This window comes from Zeus faber (assembly GCF_960531495.2).
Source record: "Zeus faber genome assembly, chromosome: 15".
NCBI classification, from domain to species: domain Eukaryota; kingdom Metazoa; phylum Chordata; class Actinopteri; order Zeiformes; family Zeidae; genus Zeus; species Zeus faber.
This window is the reverse complement of record NC_137194.1, coordinates 5,641,858-5,660,192: the sequence shown is the minus strand read 5'-3', so window position 1 is coordinate 5,660,192 and position 18,335 is coordinate 5,641,858. Positions and strand designations below refer to the sequence as shown.

Genomic DNA, 18,335 nt, shown 5'->3' with positions numbered 1-18,335 from the left:
CGGCTCTGGCCACTGCGCCGACGACAACAACACCCAAAAGCTTTGTTTGTTGTTTCGAGGGGGCGGGGGTCTAAAAACGGGGCCGAACACCTGCGACAACCGGGGGAGGCGATTTTTAACGACAATGCCGAGGAGGAGGAGGAGGATCGGCGAGGCATACGGGAGCCGGCGCGGCACCATTTGAAATCTGAGAAAGAAAACTCAGCCCGTGAGGCATTTTGTGTTGAGCCGAGGGGGAGGGACAGACCTGACGGAGAGGGTGAAGTCTCCGGGGTTGCTTTTGCTGGGCCGGGCCAGGAAACTGCCGTGGACGCCCCGCGTCAGGAGGAGCTGCTCTGCCTCGATGCCGGTGATGTTGGGATGGAACCACCTGGACGGCACAACACAACACACGCACAAGGGAGGGGGAGAAAATGGTTTGAAAGGCTTCACACGCTGCGTTCTCTGACCCTCTGCTGGTCTGATTGGAGGGCTCCGAATTTATTTGGACTCGCTCCCGAGTCCGGGCCGGCCGGCAGACCCGGTCTCGCCGCGGGCGGCCTCCACGGCGACACCCGACGTACAGTCAGTGCCCCGGCAGCCATGCGATGTGAAGCCGCGTAGAACAAAGAGAGTTCTCCAACCCAGTAACCGGTGCTTGGCGGCTCATCCCTTCAGGTGACACCGGGACTCCATTCCACCTGCGCGCCTTCTTACCCTCCACAATAAATCTACTTTGACTTAATCATGTTACCTGTTCCTGCCGAGGCTTCGCTGGCGAGGAGGGTGACGTACGGTCGCTCGGACAACTGATGACAAATGCACCTATTGCAAGTGGCTTTGGACGAAAATGCTCTGCTAATGTCATGAAAGATGGCGGTTCTGCTGTTCAGGCAATTATATTTTCCCGTGCAAAAAAAAACCCCAACTGCCCTCATTTTATAACTCGTGATAAAAGTCAATATAGTTATGCGATCCTGATGAGAGTTTAACTTGATTACACGACTAATAGCTTCCTGATGCCGTGATTGCGTTATTGGAGGCAGCGTCCTCAATCTTTTATTGGGTGGACATTAATACGTAATACTGGCGCGGCCCTGTCTTTCAAATCAGCGTCGGCTAAAAGATGCATTTGTACGTTTGCCGGCGTGACGTAGAGGTACAAACACGGACGGAGCATTGAATGCGTTCGTTTAGAGAACTCCCCCCTCCCCCGCCCCTGACCCACGTTTAATGATTACTTATTACTTCCTCTGTTATGCAACAGCCTGCCAGGAAACACTCGTCGCGGCCGCCCCTCAGGTGTACCGCACGCACACAGCGTGCAGCTGCGAGTCGAGTGAAAGCGCACGGTGCTGCCTGCAGGAAGAGGAGCTTCAATCCTTTACCGAAAGTATTCAGAAAAAGCGAACTTTTGCAACGTTTCCGCAGACGTCACCCAAGCGGCGAATTCACGGTTTCTTTCCTTTGTCTCGGAAAACCAGACAAGCGCTGGAGCGGTGAGTCCCCCCCCCCCCCCAGGGCTGGACACTGAATGGCCGTCTGTCCGCTGCGTGGATTTGGGGCTGGCGTTTAAGCAGGGATCATTGGGTTAAACCTCCCTAACTACTGTGCGGCCCGGCTGCCTAATCCAATGTCCCGTTCGCCGTCCTTGGCACCGTTTAGGAGCCGTAGCCCGACGAAAACCGAGGCGTAACTGTGGACGCGCTGGGAGAGGGACGCGTCTCCGGGCGGAGGCAGGATCCACCCCCACCCGAGCAGACTCTGTGAGGTGTTCTGCTTCTCAGAAGGCACTGAGCTGGAATGATACGGTCTGAAATTAAAATGGCTTTTTTTTGAGCCGCTATTTAAGTGTTTGTGCGCGACAGGTGAGATTTATAGCGACGGAACGGAGAGAGAAAAGGGCGTTTTTGTGTCTTTGAACATTATAGTGGTATAGTTTCCTGAGGCTTTGCCCACTGGGGCTGCATCTTGGTAAAAGCTGCGATTTTCTCATGAATGTCCCACGTTTTTGTATATTACAGATAATGATAATGATATGATGGTTTAAAGTATTTTTTTTATTAGGGGAGTGAATGGGGAGAGGCCTCTAACTCAAAGGAAAAAAAAAAAAAAAAAAAAGAAAATCGACTATTGAAAACGCTGTACGATGATTCCACAGAGGAGAGCCGGGAGTGGAAAAATACCTTGTTTTTAATCCACTGACATTTAGAGAGCCAGGCTATTGATCCCTATGGCTCCGAAGCACGTGGCCTGAGACATCACAGTGCCTTTATAAAACTCAAAGACAGACAGATAGATATACAGATAGACACACAGTGAGACGGACGTACGCTGTACATGGACAAAAAGGTTGAGTCGCTTAGTGGATTTAAATGCCAGAGGGGGATAACAGATGTGGTCGTTATGACCCTCTCCGCCCGGCCTGTTATGTTGCTGTTGGGCAAACACATCAGACCAAAAAAAAAATTTTTTTTTCACACCTCCCCTGCCCACTAAGAGGACACGTCGAAGGGAAAAACCGCGGGTGGGCTGGGAGTGCTGACTGGCCAAAACTGGGGGACGGTTGGAGCCCTAGGGCTGCTGACAGACAGCGCTGGACATCTGGAGCGGGAGGACCACTGGCCCACATTGACCCCTGACCCCCTTATCCAGCCCTGTGGCACAGATCCTCTGCCTCTCTCTCTCTCTCTCTCTCTCTCTCTCTCTGTTCCACGATGGAAAAGATTAGGTGAGGGACCCCCCCCCCCCCCCACACACACACACACACAGAGCAAATGCTAGACGATTACAAACGCCGTGCACTAGGGGATTAGTCACAAATACATGTTATGTGAGTGGTGGGCTGGTAGGGTAGACAGGTGGGGAGGTCAGGAAAAGAGCTCCTCCCGGCTCCACGCAGCCAACAGACAGGGCGGCGTGTCCAGGTGTGTCCGCAGCTAGAGCCCTGCTCCGACACGCCCTCATTGGAATGAACTTTGGACGAATCTCGCGTTTTCACACCAGAGCAGCATCAGCCCCCGGCAGAGCACTTAGCGCCATCTACTCCTCTCCCTATCGCTGCCTCAAAACGCCATTATCGTCGCGATCGATCGCGGCAGTGGGAGGCTTCCACGAGGCTGTGACTGTCGTTTTGCCGCGGCTGTAATCGGGGACCCCTCAATCGAGGCATTCCGTCCCGGTCCAAGCGCTCTCAAGGCCTTGAAAAGCAGTAAAACCCTTGACAGATCCAATGCCACGTCCACGGAACATCGTGCATTGTGACCTCATTTCACAGTAGATCCTTGTACTTTTTACATTGTTGTCTGACTTCACAGGAAGAACTACTTCACTTTTAAACTGCACGCAACGACAATTTTTTCCCCCTAGAAAACCGCTTTGAGAGCAGATCACTCCATAGACGACGGATGCCTGTGGCGGTAGTAGTACACTGGCTGGTGGGGAGATTACATGTGCTGTTGTTCTTAATCTGACAAGGTTTCATGCGCAGACAACAGAAACAGGACGACAGAAAAAAAAAACAAAAAAAAAAAAAAACTGCCTTATGTTTACTAATCCGCGTACAATCCCCGGTGCGAGCACAACTGCTGTCGCTCGTGTCGACCAGCGAGTGAAACCAGAAAGCGACCACGACACGACCACATCAGTCACCCCCCTGCCCCGCCCCCGCCCACCCCCATCCGCTTGGCGAACAACAAATATACGACAGTAAACCACAAGGAGCTTAAATATGACGCATCTTGATTAAGAAAGAAGGGCGGCACGCACACGTACACACGCGCGCGTGCGCGCACACACACACACACACACACACACACACACACACACACACACACACACACACACACACACACACACACACACAGGGTAGACGCAGTGGTGGTCAGACAGCTCAATACCTAGACAGTATTTCTTTTACTTTCCTTTACATCTTTGCCCTAGAATGGGTCACACTAGGCATCTCCTTCAAAGTTCAAAAGTTCAAAGTGTTTTATTTATCAAGTGTACAGTACAACACAAGGTCATTCGGTACAATTAAAACAATTTTTTTTTAATAAAATAAGAGTCGAATATAAAAAAAATGAAAAAATGAAAAAAAAAAAAAAAAGTAAGAGTCGACTTTACAAATACGGGCAAGAGGTCACAGAGGTGTATGTACATAAAATGAAAATAGGAAAAAGAATCCTAAAACCGAAACTAAAATAATTGGAACATTGTAGCAGTTCCAACAGAAATAGATCAGTCTATTGCACAAGATATGGATATAAATATAAAGTGAAGGAGTGCCGCTGGATATGTACATGTAGCTGTGGTGATGTACATTTTAATTGACATAGGTGACTACAGATGTTGCAGATTGAGAAGCCTGATGGCGTGAGGGTAAGAACTGTTCGTGAGTCTGGTGGTCCGTGCCCGGATGCTCCGCTAACGTTTACCAGACGGCAGCAGCGTGAACAAAACTATTTCCTTTAATCTCACACATCAACATAGTTAAGTATTACTGTCATACTTATTGTTATACTTTTTTTTTTTATAACCACAATGACTCCATTGCATCAGTACTTGGATCGGTTGGATGAGTTCAGTCACTGGTAGGTAAGTAATAGTAACCTGTTGTGCCACGATAAAATTCTCCTCTACATCAAAATAAAAAGAAGCTCAATTTCTTCATTTCCCAAAACGGTCGTGCACAAGCCTTTCAATTCCGAGGACTGAAGCTGACGGCTTCCCACCAGCCCAGTGTGTTCGGTCCATATGGACAGAGCCCGCCCCTGTGGTTCTAGGGCAGGGATGATGGAGGATTGCTGCGTCCAGAATGACATAGCACATGTGACCACTGTCCAGCCTGCTTCAGTGTCTGGGGAAAAACAATGGCCGCCTCTCCGACGCACATCATATGGAACGGTCGAGCGTCCACCATAATATGTGCCGGTGAAGTTGGCTGAACCTGTGCGTGGTGGGATTCTTCTCCAAGAAGGAAATACCTCCGGGTCTTTGAGGGACGGGAACCCACTTCGCACTCCTCGCTCCAGAACTTACCATCGTGGTTCAATGGTGTTCGGATCAGGTGATTTAGGGAGGGGCGTGGCGGAGGATTTACCGCATCCTGGTTCTCGTGAAACCGCCAGAATGAGTTGAGTTATGCGTGGGGGCATCGCCGTCCTGGATTATGGGAGGGTCATGAGCAAACAGCGTTTGCACTATGGGGTGCACCTGGTCTTGGAAAACGGCCTTATGGATCATGTTCACAACTGGCAAGGGACGTCGGAGGCAAACTTTGTCTTTCACCAAACGTGAACCTGTCTAGATGTAGGGGATAGGGTGAAAGACGGCTCGTCGGACCAACAGAACTTTTCTCCCATTTCCATTTCTCAGGGGTCATTTCTTTTAGGGCTGACACATTGTTACTAGAATTGCCAATAAACGTAATATAACTCACCACTTCGATGACATTTGTAAATTGTGATCTTAGCTAACTTCCAAGTTAAACCTGTTTTCATGATTGATTTCATGATGATGGTTTGTGATATTTTGTCTACTCCCTGTAAATCGAGATAAATATTGACATCCCGTGATATGGAAATGTTGCTGCGACAGCATTCTCAGAAGTATGGCTCACGATGTGCGTTTTCTCTCAGGAGGATCGATGAAATGTTATTTTACGGTCGTGCGTTAATCCAAATGTTTACTTTTTAGACCAAAATGCAAAAATTCGGCGACGTGTGTTAACCATGAGGTCAGCGCTTATTCCTATCTCCAGGGCGCATGCCGTCAAACTTCAGCTGTGCGGGCGGAAAAAAAAATTTGGCCGCGAACACGTTCGGTGTTCCAAAACAAACTCACAGCAGAGCAGGTGGAGGCCGGCGGTGGCTCTCAGGTCGCCCTGGAATCCCAAGGTAACCGCTGCCGTTCCCACCACAACCTGCATATGATATACCTGCCCCTTCATTTTGCAGCCGCTCATTGGGGACGGACAAATTTCCACGTAAAAAAAAAAAAAAAAAAGATCCTTGCAAATTGCCTGAGTGCGTGCGACCCTCCCTGAAGGGCGTGCATAAGAGAGAGAGAGGCGAGCGAACTACCGCTTGATAAATAAAAACATGAATGTTTCTAGACGAGGAGCGAAAGGGTTCGTAAACCTGGCCCTCCGAGTTTAGCGATGTAATCCGGCCCGGGCACTGTTACACATGGAACAGAAAGAGAGAGAGAGAGAGAGAGAGAGAGAGAGAGAGAGAGAGAGAGAGAGAGAGAGAGAGAAAGAGAAAGAGGAGGAGAAGCTTGTAAAAATGTTACTGGGTTATTAAGACAGACAATGAGAGAGGGGGAAGGGGGATGAATGCGGGCGAGTTACTGAACGAGAAAGAGAGAGGGGGGGGGGGGGGTCTAGCAGGTGGGGGAAGGGAGAGTGAGGCCAGAGGGCCGGGGGGGCCGGGTGGGGGCGGCGGGGTCTCTAATCTGGGATTTGGATGAGCATGAGTAGGTCCGATACGGGCCGCCTGCTGGTACTATCGCCCTCCCCCCTCTCCACCTCTAAGAAAGGGACTTAAGTCTCAAATTAAAAATTCTCTCTCCCTCTGCAGTTGATACCTTTCTGCCAGATTGCGAGGGTCCGGCCCCTGGCGCTGGTGCGGCGAGGTGCCCCCTGGTCGGACGGCTGAAAGCAACAGCTGTGTTGCCAGCCTCTGGAGATTACGCATAATATTGCACGGGGTAGTTACACTGGATAATAGTTAGCCCCGGCCAAGATAAACCCTCCGCAAGCCGGCCAATTCAGCAACATGCCACTAAGCCATTATTTGTGGCTGCGAGGCTGATTTCCCAGCTGTCAACGGTGCGGACCCTCGCCCTGACCCTCGTCAAAACAGTCCTCACGTAACGGTCTTTTTCCCGTGACCCGTCGCTTGCACTGCGCACCCGCGTCGAAAGCCCGGTCAAACCGGGGTGTGACGCGTGGAGACGTCACAGAAGGGGCCACAAAGCCTGGACCTGCGCTGGCAGGCTTCAGGACCAATATCTTCAAAAACATCCCGGTGCTCTGCGCGACACACAGCAGGAGGCGCCGAGGCTACGACTCAACAGGTGTCAAACCAGAGGAAGGTTTTACCACCCCCCGCCCCCCCACTAAAAAAAATTATGCTAGGCTCTCTGGCTAAGCTTTCTCCAGACCCCAGACATGGGGGGGGGGCCTGTGCAGTCTGCCGTGAACAACTCCGGGGTTACCGGGTTCACCCTTGCAGCCCTGAATGCCCTCGCCGCAAAAAAACGTAATTCATCCCCAACCTTTGAACCCCTTTAACGGCACACTTTCACTATGTGCTATTTACCACGGATGTCACCGGTGGAATAATTGCCGTAAATCTCTCGGCGGGGTTTCCGGGTTGTATCGACGGTGACCGTGCGGCCCTGTGCCGGAGAGGGCACGCGCGCGCGTGTGTTTGGTGAGCCAGGCTGGGTGGGCAAAATGTGTTTGCGCTTTCTCCCTCTGTGTGTGTGTGTGTGTGTGTGTGTGTGTGTGTGTATACGCTGCTGTGTTTAATAATTAGCCTTAGTGTCCACACCATCGCTCACAGGAGGACGGCTGCGGAAACAAGACCCTGCACAGGTGCCGCGCCGGCTCCAGTGGCTCATTGCAGTCGTGAAAAAGCGGCAAGAGGTTGGGGCCGCGTGACAGGACGGCCCAAGTGAGCGCGGGTCATAAGTGTATGTCCCTCTCTCTACACGTCCATATACTCTTTATATGTCTCGCCCGCACCCCTCCCACCCCCACCTCCCACCCCTCAGCAAAACACGACTGCAGGAGTGACTCAGGACTTTCCAAGAATAGGATTCCCTTTGACAACTACCAGGCGCCCCACTTCCCTGTATCTGGCCTAGGGCAGAGGAGGGAAGAGAGAGGGAGGGGGGGGTGAGGGGAGGAGGGAGAGAGAGAGAGAGAGAAAGAGAGAGAGAGAGAGAGAGGGAGAGGGGTAGAGGGGGAGAGAGAGGGAGAGAGGGGGGGTGTGAGGGGAGGAGGGAGAGAGAGAGAGAAAGAGAGAGAGAGAGGGATAGAGCGAGGGAGAGGTCGAGACAGAGAGAGAGAGAAAGAGAGGGAAAGAGAGAGTGAAAGGGAAAGAGGGAGAGAGTGGGGGGGAGGGGGGGAGGGACAGGGAGCGAGGGAGTGAGGGAGAGGGGGAGAGAGAGTGAGAGAGGGAGTGATAGGAGAAAAATGAGAGAGGGTGAGGGAGGGGGACAGGGAGAGGGAGGGGGAGAGAGAGAGAGAGAGGGAGCGTGAGAGTGAGCGAGGGAGAGACAGAGAGGGAGAGGGAGAGAGAGCAATAGGGAAAAAAGGAGAGACGGTGAGGGAGGGGGAGAGAGGGAGAGAGGGAGAGAGAGAGAGAGAGAGCAAGAGTGAGGGAGAGAGATGGAGAGGGATAGAGAAAGAGAGAGAGAGAGAGCGAGAGAGAAAGAGAGAGCCCGCCAGATGGATCTCAGGTTCATGAGTAGCCCAGTTTTAACCGACGCGCCGGGGGAGGAGGGGCCGGCCTGGCTCAGAAGAACAAAGCAGGGGGAGAGGCGGAGGCAGCCGGGTGGTGCTGGAGGTGAGGCGGCAGGGGCTCTCCGCAGCGCGCTAACTTGGCCGCTGCGCTGGGAAACAGAGTGCCCCACGTGCACCCGTCCCGCCAGCAACACCATCACCACCAACTGCTCTATCCTCTTACATAATGTCTCAAGTTCAATACAGGCCCGGGCGGTTATTTAAAGCGCTGAGTGACCCGCCGCGCTGACATAAAGGTGGTATACTTAGTACCTGCGGCGCAGCGTTAGAGCCCCCGGTAGGGCTGCGCTGCTGCCGGGCAGCCACCGGGGTGGGGATTTAGGTAATGTTGGGAGTATTCTTAGCCCGGCCGATGATAAGCGGTATTTAGACGCATGGGCAGACTGAGCCACCCATCACCCCCGACCTCACGCCGCCGCCGCCACCGCCACCACCGCCACCACCGCCACCACCGCCGCCGCCGCCGCCGCCGCCGCCACCGCCGCCACCGCCGCCACCGCCGCCACCGCCGCCACCGCCGCCACCGCCGCCACCGCCGCCACCGCCTCTCGGATGAGTGAACGCGATGACTCGCCCGGGTCCAAATGTTAATGCACGCACGAGACCAACGGCTCAACGACGGGGCAGGGTTTAAAACCATATCCAAATGTTTGCCCGTACGACACTTCATACCTCCCTTTTCGAAAAGGATCAACCGCAGAGTCACCTGCTCGGCCGTCGGCTCTCATCTGGAACCCGGGTTGGTTGAGGGTTTTTCCCGGGTCATTTTTTTCCCGCCCCAACCCCTTTAGGGACGGGGGCAGACGCTTTTGGCGACGGAGACTTGACAGGGAGACGATGACGGAAGGCTGACAAGCGGGACAGGGAGTTGACATCTCTGACTGAAGGCTTGTCACCGTTGTCTTTATGCTGCGGAACATGCCGGCACCGCCAGAGCTGTACATTGGAAATGTCTACCCTGCCGCGCCCCCCCCCCCCCCGCACCATATTTACCATTTACCATCTTAAAAGCGGTGGAGTGTACGATGGACCGCATATCAAACCGTGGTGAACATGTGGTCGATCGATGGCCTGCTTTGACTGCACTCCGTCAGGTTCTAATGTGTCACCGTCCTGTTATGACACAGATCTCCCGTTGTTCTCAGGCACTGAGTCAGTCCCCTATGGTCACAGCAAAGTTTGCCGGCGCGTCCCACAACGCCGGAATAAACTTCCTCAAACACGGCCCCCGGCACGCAACGGAACGCGCAAAGTTTTCCCCCGCCTCGCCGACGACCAAACGTTGGAGCGGCTGCGGTGCGGTCGGGGAAGTCGCGGTGAAAAAAAACAGATGACTTGAGCGGAACGACCGCTTCTCCGTGTCACGGCTCCCCATTGTTCCCGCACAGGGCATCGAAATATCGCCAAAGATAAGTGGAATGGAAGACCTGAGTCACCCGCGCCGCTCGGGCATTTCCCTTTCCCACCCCCGCTTGCTCATTTTTCAGCCACATGGACGACATCACACGTACGTGGTGAGTGACAAACGGTGGACGGTCGAAATGGGGCCGTGTTATTTATGCCTCTCCGCGCTGTTTGGGTTTGAGTTAAAAAAATTTAAAAAACAAACAAAAAAAAAAAAGTTCCAAGGGGATAAACGACTCCCCTAAACAGATGGTTATTCCAGGAGGTTCTGGGAAGCGTTTGCCGGTCCACTATCTGGTTCCTCCACGCGGGCCGCTCTCTTCCTGTCGGCTTATCGGGGCGAAACGGACCCACCGGATCCTCCGCCGGTCAAATCACTTTCGGCTCTGTTCCATAAACACAGGAGTCGATCGGGCAGGGGGGCGGGGCGTGTCTCCAGCGGGTGACGCTTGTACGGAACTACACCATTTGGACGAGGGCGGCGCAACCCCCGAGAGGTGTGCTGTGCGGGAAATCCGGCTCCCCTCAGGGGTGGACAGTGGACCGGCCCGTGTCGGAAGGTTAAAAAAAAGGGGGGGGGGCAGACCGCGTCTCTCCAGACCCAAGCCCCGGCAGCGACAACGGGGGGGGGGGGAGACGTACGAGCGCCAGCGGCACCTCGGCCATTGTTGTGTTGTGTCGCGCGCTGCTCCCCCCCGGCGCCGCTCAGGCTCAGGAAGTGCGCGATAAATGAGCCGCGGACCAACTGTCAGACGCGCCTGAGTGAGACACAAAAGATGGAAGCTGCCAACGACCCCCACCCCCCACCCACCCCCCACCTCAAAGGGGGGAAAAAAAACAAAAAAAAAACAAAAACAAAGTTCCCGGGTTCTTACGGCGTCGCATTTGGCCGAGCCCGAGGGCGACCCACCGCCTCCCTGGCTCCATGAAGCGTTAACCGTGCTTGTAACCGACGTCAAGATCGCGAGAGGCTTTTGGTTCCTGTGTTTGGTGAAAACGTCCCCCGAAATGGAAAGCCCACAAAAGCACAACAGCCACCTGTGCGTGACCGGAACGACGTGGGCCTCGACTCGGGTGGGGGGGGGGGGGGGGGGCGTAGGCGGTGATTCGAAAATGACGGCAGCGAAAAAGGGGGGCCCCATACGCAGGCTTTCTTATCTCAGAACTCCCTCTGATGCACCGGGGGCCTAAGCCCGTTAGCCCGTTGGGCTGATCGACCGGAGGATCCCCGAGCCAACACATTGGTTCCCCTCCGGGGTCCGAGTTGAAATTCGTACCTGCCGTCTAAGGGTGGAAAAACACAATCGCTCAATAACCGTAGATCAAACTCCAGGCGGTGCACCGCGTACAGTGTGATGTTTTTCCACCCCCATCCAGGTCAGCTGTTTGTGTAGACTGTCAACTGCTTTATTGCTGACAGGTCAGCAATAAAGCAGGCATTTGCTCCCTTTCGGGAGCAAATGCCGGGGAGGTCACCTTGCACAGTGATCGTTATCAACACAAATTGTTATTGATTAAAAAAAAAAAAAAAAAGCCCCTCGGTATTAGATACGGTATCAACTCCAACAGCTCGTTCTCAAGCACTTTAGCATTTCGATGTTGTCCCCGGAACCTCAATCCGAGAGCAGCTCCATTGTCGGATACGATTTGACCTGAACTTCCACACCTGCCCAGACTGGAGTCAGTAAAGTTACTGTACGTTCTCTAATGGCGTTGACGTCTTGCGAATGAAATGACGGTGAAGTGTAACCATTCTTTATTTTTGTTGTCGACCCCCCCCCCCCCCCCCCGGAGCCGCTGGACGGGTCAGTAAGACGAGCCGTTGTCAAAATCAGTGGTGGGAGGGAACGCGGTTGGTCCGTGATCCGTGATAAACAAATACGGTGTGTACCGAGAGGCGCAGACTCCTCTACAGAGGCCACTGTAACTCGTCTAATTATTGAGACTAATTTCATTACATTTTGTCCGTGGCAAACCTGAGAAATTGAACATGACACTGGTTTCTTATTGGAATTAAATTCATGCTAAATTCATTCATCATCCATGTTTAAATATTGCACTTTAACTGAACGATTGATGATTGAATATTTTATTTTTTTTATTTTATTTTGAATATCTCTTAAGGTTCTTATTTCAACATTGGACATCTGGAGTGGAGTTTTCATTTAAGACCACGGGGGAAAGTTACTTGATTTCAGCGTTTTACAGAATTAATGGAAAGCAAGGTTATATTTGTCTCCTGTTCAATTTTTTTTTATTTTAATTTTTTATTTTTTTGCCGATCCGAATAAATGATCCGACCCGTGACACGATCCCCAACCGTGAGTTTTTGCGACCCGTTGCAGCCCGAGTCGAAAGGGCGTCCGGGAACAGACATAACGCGTAACAACAAGTTGACATCAACGACCGGCCAACAAATCGACAAGCTGCTCAACGGCGAGTTGCGACGAACAGTTGTTGAACGTCGCTGTGCGTCGTTCGAACAAAAGGCTCCTCCTCGCCTCTTGCGCCGGTGCGTCGTCCACCTGTGGCGGCGAAGCCCCCCCCGGTGAGTTCCAAATGCACGCGGTCAAGTGTCGCGGGAGCCCTGCGGGTCACCCACGGGCCAAAAGTGACGCGCGTGTGCGTTCACCCGCGACGACCCGGTGCCGCCGAAGTTCAACGTCACACCTTTAACTTCCAGCGCCTGGCGGACCCCGCCACCAGCAACGCCGGACAGCCCATTGAGGAGCGCACGCACAACGCCAACACAGTGAATGGCTGTGACTAAAAAGAAAAATAATAATAATTTTGAAAATGTTTTAAAAGTGCAAAATAGGGTGTTTTCCCAACATAATAATCCTGCGGATTCTCACTTTAAAAAGAGTTGATTGGCGGTCGAAACGGAGCTGACCCGGGGGGAGAGGGGGGGGGGGGACCCCGGGCCAAATGACCCGACCCCCGGCGTCGACTCACCTGCGAGACGTCATAGCAGTCTTCGAGAGTTGCCGCGTGTCCTCGGACGAGCAGGGAAAGCCGAACGGAGTGAACCGTCGCCGCCGCCGCCGCCGCCGCCGCTGCTGCCTCCGCCGCCGTCGCTGTGAGGAGCGAGATCTGGCGACGGAGCCCGAGGGGAGGGAGTCACGGTCCGCCGAGCGGCGCCCGACGCGGCGGCCCCGGCGATCTCGCGATGCCGCCCGCCTCCGGAGCGCCGGGTCTCGCGATACCCGCCTTCGCCCGCCTCCGAGCAGCCCGAACGAGGGGGTCGGTGGAGCGCCGGAGATATCGCGATACCCCGCGTCCGAACGGGACCCGTGCAGCAGATCGTCGTTGCGTTCGGGGGGCTGCGGACGCTGCGGACGCCGCGCGCTGAAGGCGTTTTGCCAAAAAGTGTTTTCACTTTTTAGTATCTTTCTAAATCTGTGGCGGACGAAGTATCCAGAGCTGTTACTTAAAGGTGCAGTGTGTAGAACTCAGTAGCATCCAGAGGCACGGTCGTTTCTAGCTTTTTGGGGGCCCAATGCAAAATGTTGCTTGGGGGCCCCCTTTTGTGCAACTATGGCGGGGGGATTCCAAACCCTCTAAGGTGGTCCGGGGGCATGCATTTAACATATGAATGCATCGATCTGGCGCACTCTAAAGCAACTCTTTGTAACTTTTTACCTCAAAATAACAGCCTCAAAATCATTTTGATGGTACACTGACTTGTAATACGGAGAATGGCACCTCTTTCACCCACCCCCCCCCCCCACCGCCAAACACCTGTTCTTGCCATATGTAACTTCTGTGTTCGGGTTGGAAACCGCGGGAAAAATGTGTCACATCTTACAGCATTACGACACTTCCTTGATGCTCGGGATAATTACCATTCTTGCCTGGTAAAATTGAAAAAAAAGAAAATAAAAACATAAATTGTAAACTTGCCGGGTCAAAATGTGATGAAATGATGCCCATACAAAGCGTAGCCGTTCCACTTCCCCAACGGCGCAGGCAGGACGGGCCAGTGGTGCGCCCGGCACCCTCACTTTGATTGCGCCACGGGTTTTTGTTTCACCCTCTGACTGGGTCGTGCGAGCCGATCTGCCAGGCCGAGCACATCTGGTACCTGCACCGGTAGCAGGGGGGGGGTGATCCCGTGGACTGAGTACTCGCTGAAGCGACGAGGTCCGTGCAAGAGATTCAAGATTCAAGATTCAAGATTTTTATTTGTCACATACATATACATACTTCCATACATATATGCAGTGAAATGTAATGCAACGCACCCGGTGATAGCACACCCGGTGATAGCACACCCGGTGATAGCACACAAGAGGCGCTGTTACCTAGGTGTACATTATATATATATATATATATATATATATATATATATATATATATATATATATATATATATATATATAATTTTCGGACACTAGGTCGAGTTTTACGACACTGGTGTAAAAGTGCAACTGCACTTGGAAACTGTAGGGGCCCCAAATACCAAATATCAAAAGTCACATAGTACTGCTTTAAAAGGAAAAGAGGCTAGATATGTAAAAAACTCATAACATCTTTTTTTTCCTCAAATACAAATCAAACATCTCAAGTTGACCCCAGCAATTTCAACCTACAGAAAATGGTAATATATGGGAAACACTGGGCTCCCCTACATCAGGAAACTCCTGAAAACTTACTGGATTTACCAAATCTGTACTATAACATCTCCCAAATGTGCATAAATGCGACAGATGTTGCATTTTCCTTAAAATGTTTATTTGTGATGTTAGGAACACATCTGTTAAGGATTCAAAATGAAGGCACCATTGCAACTGATCAACACTAAATATGTTAGATTACATCATCATTTAGGAAATGCTTTTGTCCAAGGCGACTTACACTGATGGACGCAGCCAGAAGGAGCAGTCAGGGGTTAAGTGTCTGGCTCAAGGACGCTCTATACCTACTCGTCCCCAAGCATATAAACATATAAAAAAAGATCCCTTCCCCCACCAAAAAACAAAAAATTATCATTTTTTTATTTTTTATTTAAAAAAACAAAAATAAATAAAAATAAAAGGGGCTAAAATGGCAGCTTGGGGCCCCCCTGGTGGCTACAGGGGCCCTAGGCAACTGCCAGATTGCAACAAACCAATTTCCTATGACGCAGGAGAAGCTACAGTGGCTACAAGCTGACATCAGCGAAGTAATGCTGAAAAGCTATTTTATTCTCGTCGTTTAGTCTGATGGCGGGACAGCGTTACCAGGATACATACCTTATAATCCGTTTGCAGAGTCAAAGACGGGATCAACCACCTGGTAAAGTTACGGAGGTCAGAGGAAGAGCCGGTGTTTGGTTTGTCCGTTCTGGGCTACTGTAGAAACATGGCGGTGCAACACGGCGTCCGCACCCATGTAGATAGAAACGTCTCATTCTCAGGTAACGAAAACAAAACTATTCTCATTTTCATGGGATTATGCACTAATTAAAACATACTTATAAATATTATATTCCATGTCTGCCAAGTTCGATCTGGAAATTCTACACACTGAACCATCAGTTATTACTTCCAGTATTATTTCCTCATAAATGTACTTTAAAAAGTAAAAGTGCCGATCAAATGTCCAGATATAACACAGTATATAATACTTCATAAAGTGTAACTGTACCTTTCTTTTGTGTTGATAAGTGCAGATCCTGATCACATTTGACTTTTTACTCAAGCCACGCAAAAGTAGAGATATCGTACTAAAAATGACTCTGGTCAAAGTGAAAGTCACTCATTGGACACATCTTGAGAAAAAGTCTTAAAGTACCTGATATTCCTCAGGTAGTTGCAGCAGTGGGCCAAAACAGAAGTAGGGATGGCCAAAAGTTCAGGGAGACGAGAAACAACGACACAGACACATAAACACGCAGGTGAGAAGCGGCAACAAAACATGCCAGTGTCCTCTCGACGCATGCGTCTCACCTGCGTCCCACCTGCATCCCACCTGCGTGTTTACGTGGCTGTTTCGTTGTTTCTCGTCTCCCCAAACTTTTGGCCATCTCTACATCTGTTTTGGCCCACTGCTGCAACTACCTGAGGCCATTTTAACTGTCTGTCCTGCTGAAACTGGATCAGCGGCTTCCCGTCTTGTCAGCTCCCAGCCCTGTCATCGCGCTGCTAGCCATCCCTGCTAGCCAGCGCCGCTAGCTGAGATAGGCGCTCACCTGTTGCGGAGATGGTGCTCTCCGCATGATGCTACTCCACATTGGAACTCATGAACTCTCCTGTCACTCCACTCCAAACTGCCTCGCCAACATCAAATCCATCGGAGTCCTGCGCCGCCCTCGCTGTGTCCACAGGGCTGCTCACTGCTTATTCGGATCGAACTATTCCTTCCATGATGTCGAATCGGCGGAGGCAAAGTCATCACAGCAAATCACATGTGCATTCTGTTCTGCAGCCAGTGGTCTGTGTTGATAGGCTCGTTCCTCCCAACTCGTCTGCCTCACCTTCCATAGTTAAAACTGCAACTTTCATGCTGCAGAATGCATCTCAGAAATCTCTCAGCAATAAATTACAACCCATTTACGACATCATCATGGAACGGAAAATTGACTCTATAGGTCATGGTGGTGGGCTGGCTGTAATACCGAACCGTGTACCTGACAGCAGACATCCTGGTCAAAGAACTCTCTGTGCCAAACACCACCTCTTTTAAATGTGTTACATTCACCCTCACTGCACACCTCCAGGTTTTCCTCATCTATCGCCCCCCTAAAGCCTCCACCACCTTCATGTCTGAGCTGTCTGAACTGCTTACCTCTGTCTGTTCCATGTCCCAATCTACCCTTCTGCTCAGCGACTTCAGCATCCACGTGGACCCCACCAGCTGTACGTTTGCCACGGATTTCCTGTGTTCAAGGTCCCACCCACGCCAAAGGCCACACGCTTGATCTGGTGTGCACTAACGGCACTTCTCCCTCCCATCTTCAGTGCCTCCACCTGGCTGTTTCTGAACACCATGCTGTCCTGTTAATTGTTCCTGTCCCCCTGCCCAAGCAATGCGTTAAACGCACCATCATGTTCGGGAACGTCAAGTCATTGAGTACACCAGCCCTGATCAACACCCTTGCGACCCACCTGGCCCTAGATCTCCCTGACACCACTAAGGATGGCCTGGTTGCCCATTACAAAACAGCCCTCTCCCTCAGCCTCAGTTCTCTTGCCTCCCTCAAAACCCGGACTGTCTCCTTCACTCGCCCTGCCCCCTGGTACACCTCTGAACTCCGCACCATGAAGGCCAGCGGCCATCAGCTGGAGAGGCTCTACAAGAGATCTAGCCTCCCTGTCCACCTTGAGGCCCAATAGCATGTGATCTCCTACAAAGAAGCTCTCTCCAGAACCAAGATCCAATACTACTCCACCCTCATTGGCAATCGGAAAAACCACCCCAGAATGCTGTTCTCCACCATAAACCGGCTGCTCTGCCCCCCCGACCCCTCTGACCGCTGCTCCATGTTCCAGGAGCTTTTTCATGCCAAAGTGGACACCATATACTAGCATCTCCATTCCCCTGCCCTCCCACACACACCCCAACCACAGGGTGTTGCACCCCTAGCCGCCTCCCCACCCCAGTGCTGTCTCTCCTCTTTCTCCCCTATGGATGTGCCACAAATTACTATGTTGGTCACCAAGGCCAAATGCTCCACCTGCTCTCTGGACCTCATGCCCACAGCCCTGGTCAAGGCATGCCTTCCCTCCCTCTCCCCTGTCATGGTGGCCAGCATTAACGCCTCCTTGAAATCCGGCACGGTTCCCATCAGCTTCAAAATGGCCTAAATCACACCGATCATAAAGAAGCCTGGTCTCGACCAGGACAACCCCAGCCACTACCGGCAGATTTCCAACCTTCTGCTCTGCTCAACCGTCTATCTGGCTACCTTGGCCTCTCCGTTACAGCACTCTCCTGGTTCCAATCCTACCTCACCAACAGCAACAGCAGTTTGTCTCTATCGGAGACTCCTTCTCCTCCCCGGGCCCAGTTGACCAAGGCGTGCCTCAAGGCTCTTTGCTTGGGCCCCTCCTCTTCACCGTTGAAATGCTCCCCCTTGGTCAGATCATACGCCACCAAGGTCTTTGCTTACATACCTACACAGGTGACACCCAGCTATACCTCAGCACAAAACCATCCTCCCGCCTCCCCCCTCAGTCTCTTCTCAACTGCCTCCACGACATCAAAGTCTGGATGTCATCAAAACTGCTCAAACTCAACAATAACAAAACCTGAGGCACTGCTCAGGAAGGTTGGCGATCTTGTCCTGGTTGTTGATGGCTGCCCTATATTTCCATCCCCCGAAGTACGCAACCTGGGCGTCATCTTCAATTCATCCCTTTCATTTTCAAAGTCTGGATGTCATCAAACATGCTCAAACTCAACAATAACAAAATTGAACTGCCAAGACCTGGCA

The 18,335-nt window shown here is 52.0% G+C and overlaps 1 protein-coding gene across 2 annotated transcripts in view; it reads right to left on the bottom strand.

Annotated features, from left to right (window-relative positions):
- Positions 1 to 13,022, bottom strand: part of ptpn11b (protein tyrosine phosphatase non-receptor type 11b) — a 33,100-nt gene extending 20,078 nt beyond the window's left edge. For both annotated transcript variants that reach the window (XM_080015136.1, XM_080015137.1), the window contains exons 1-2: positions 12,875 to 13,022; positions 248 to 370 (exon numbers count right to left, since the gene is read on the bottom strand). In XM_080015136.1, coding sequence (XP_079871262.1) covers positions 248 to 370; positions 12,875 to 12,888 — 137 coding nt within the window. In that variant the 5' untranslated portion in view covers positions 12,889 to 13,022. The remainder of the gene's footprint in view (positions 1 to 247; positions 371 to 12,874) is intronic.
- Between the last annotated feature and the right edge of the window lie 5,313 nt (positions 13,023 to 18,335).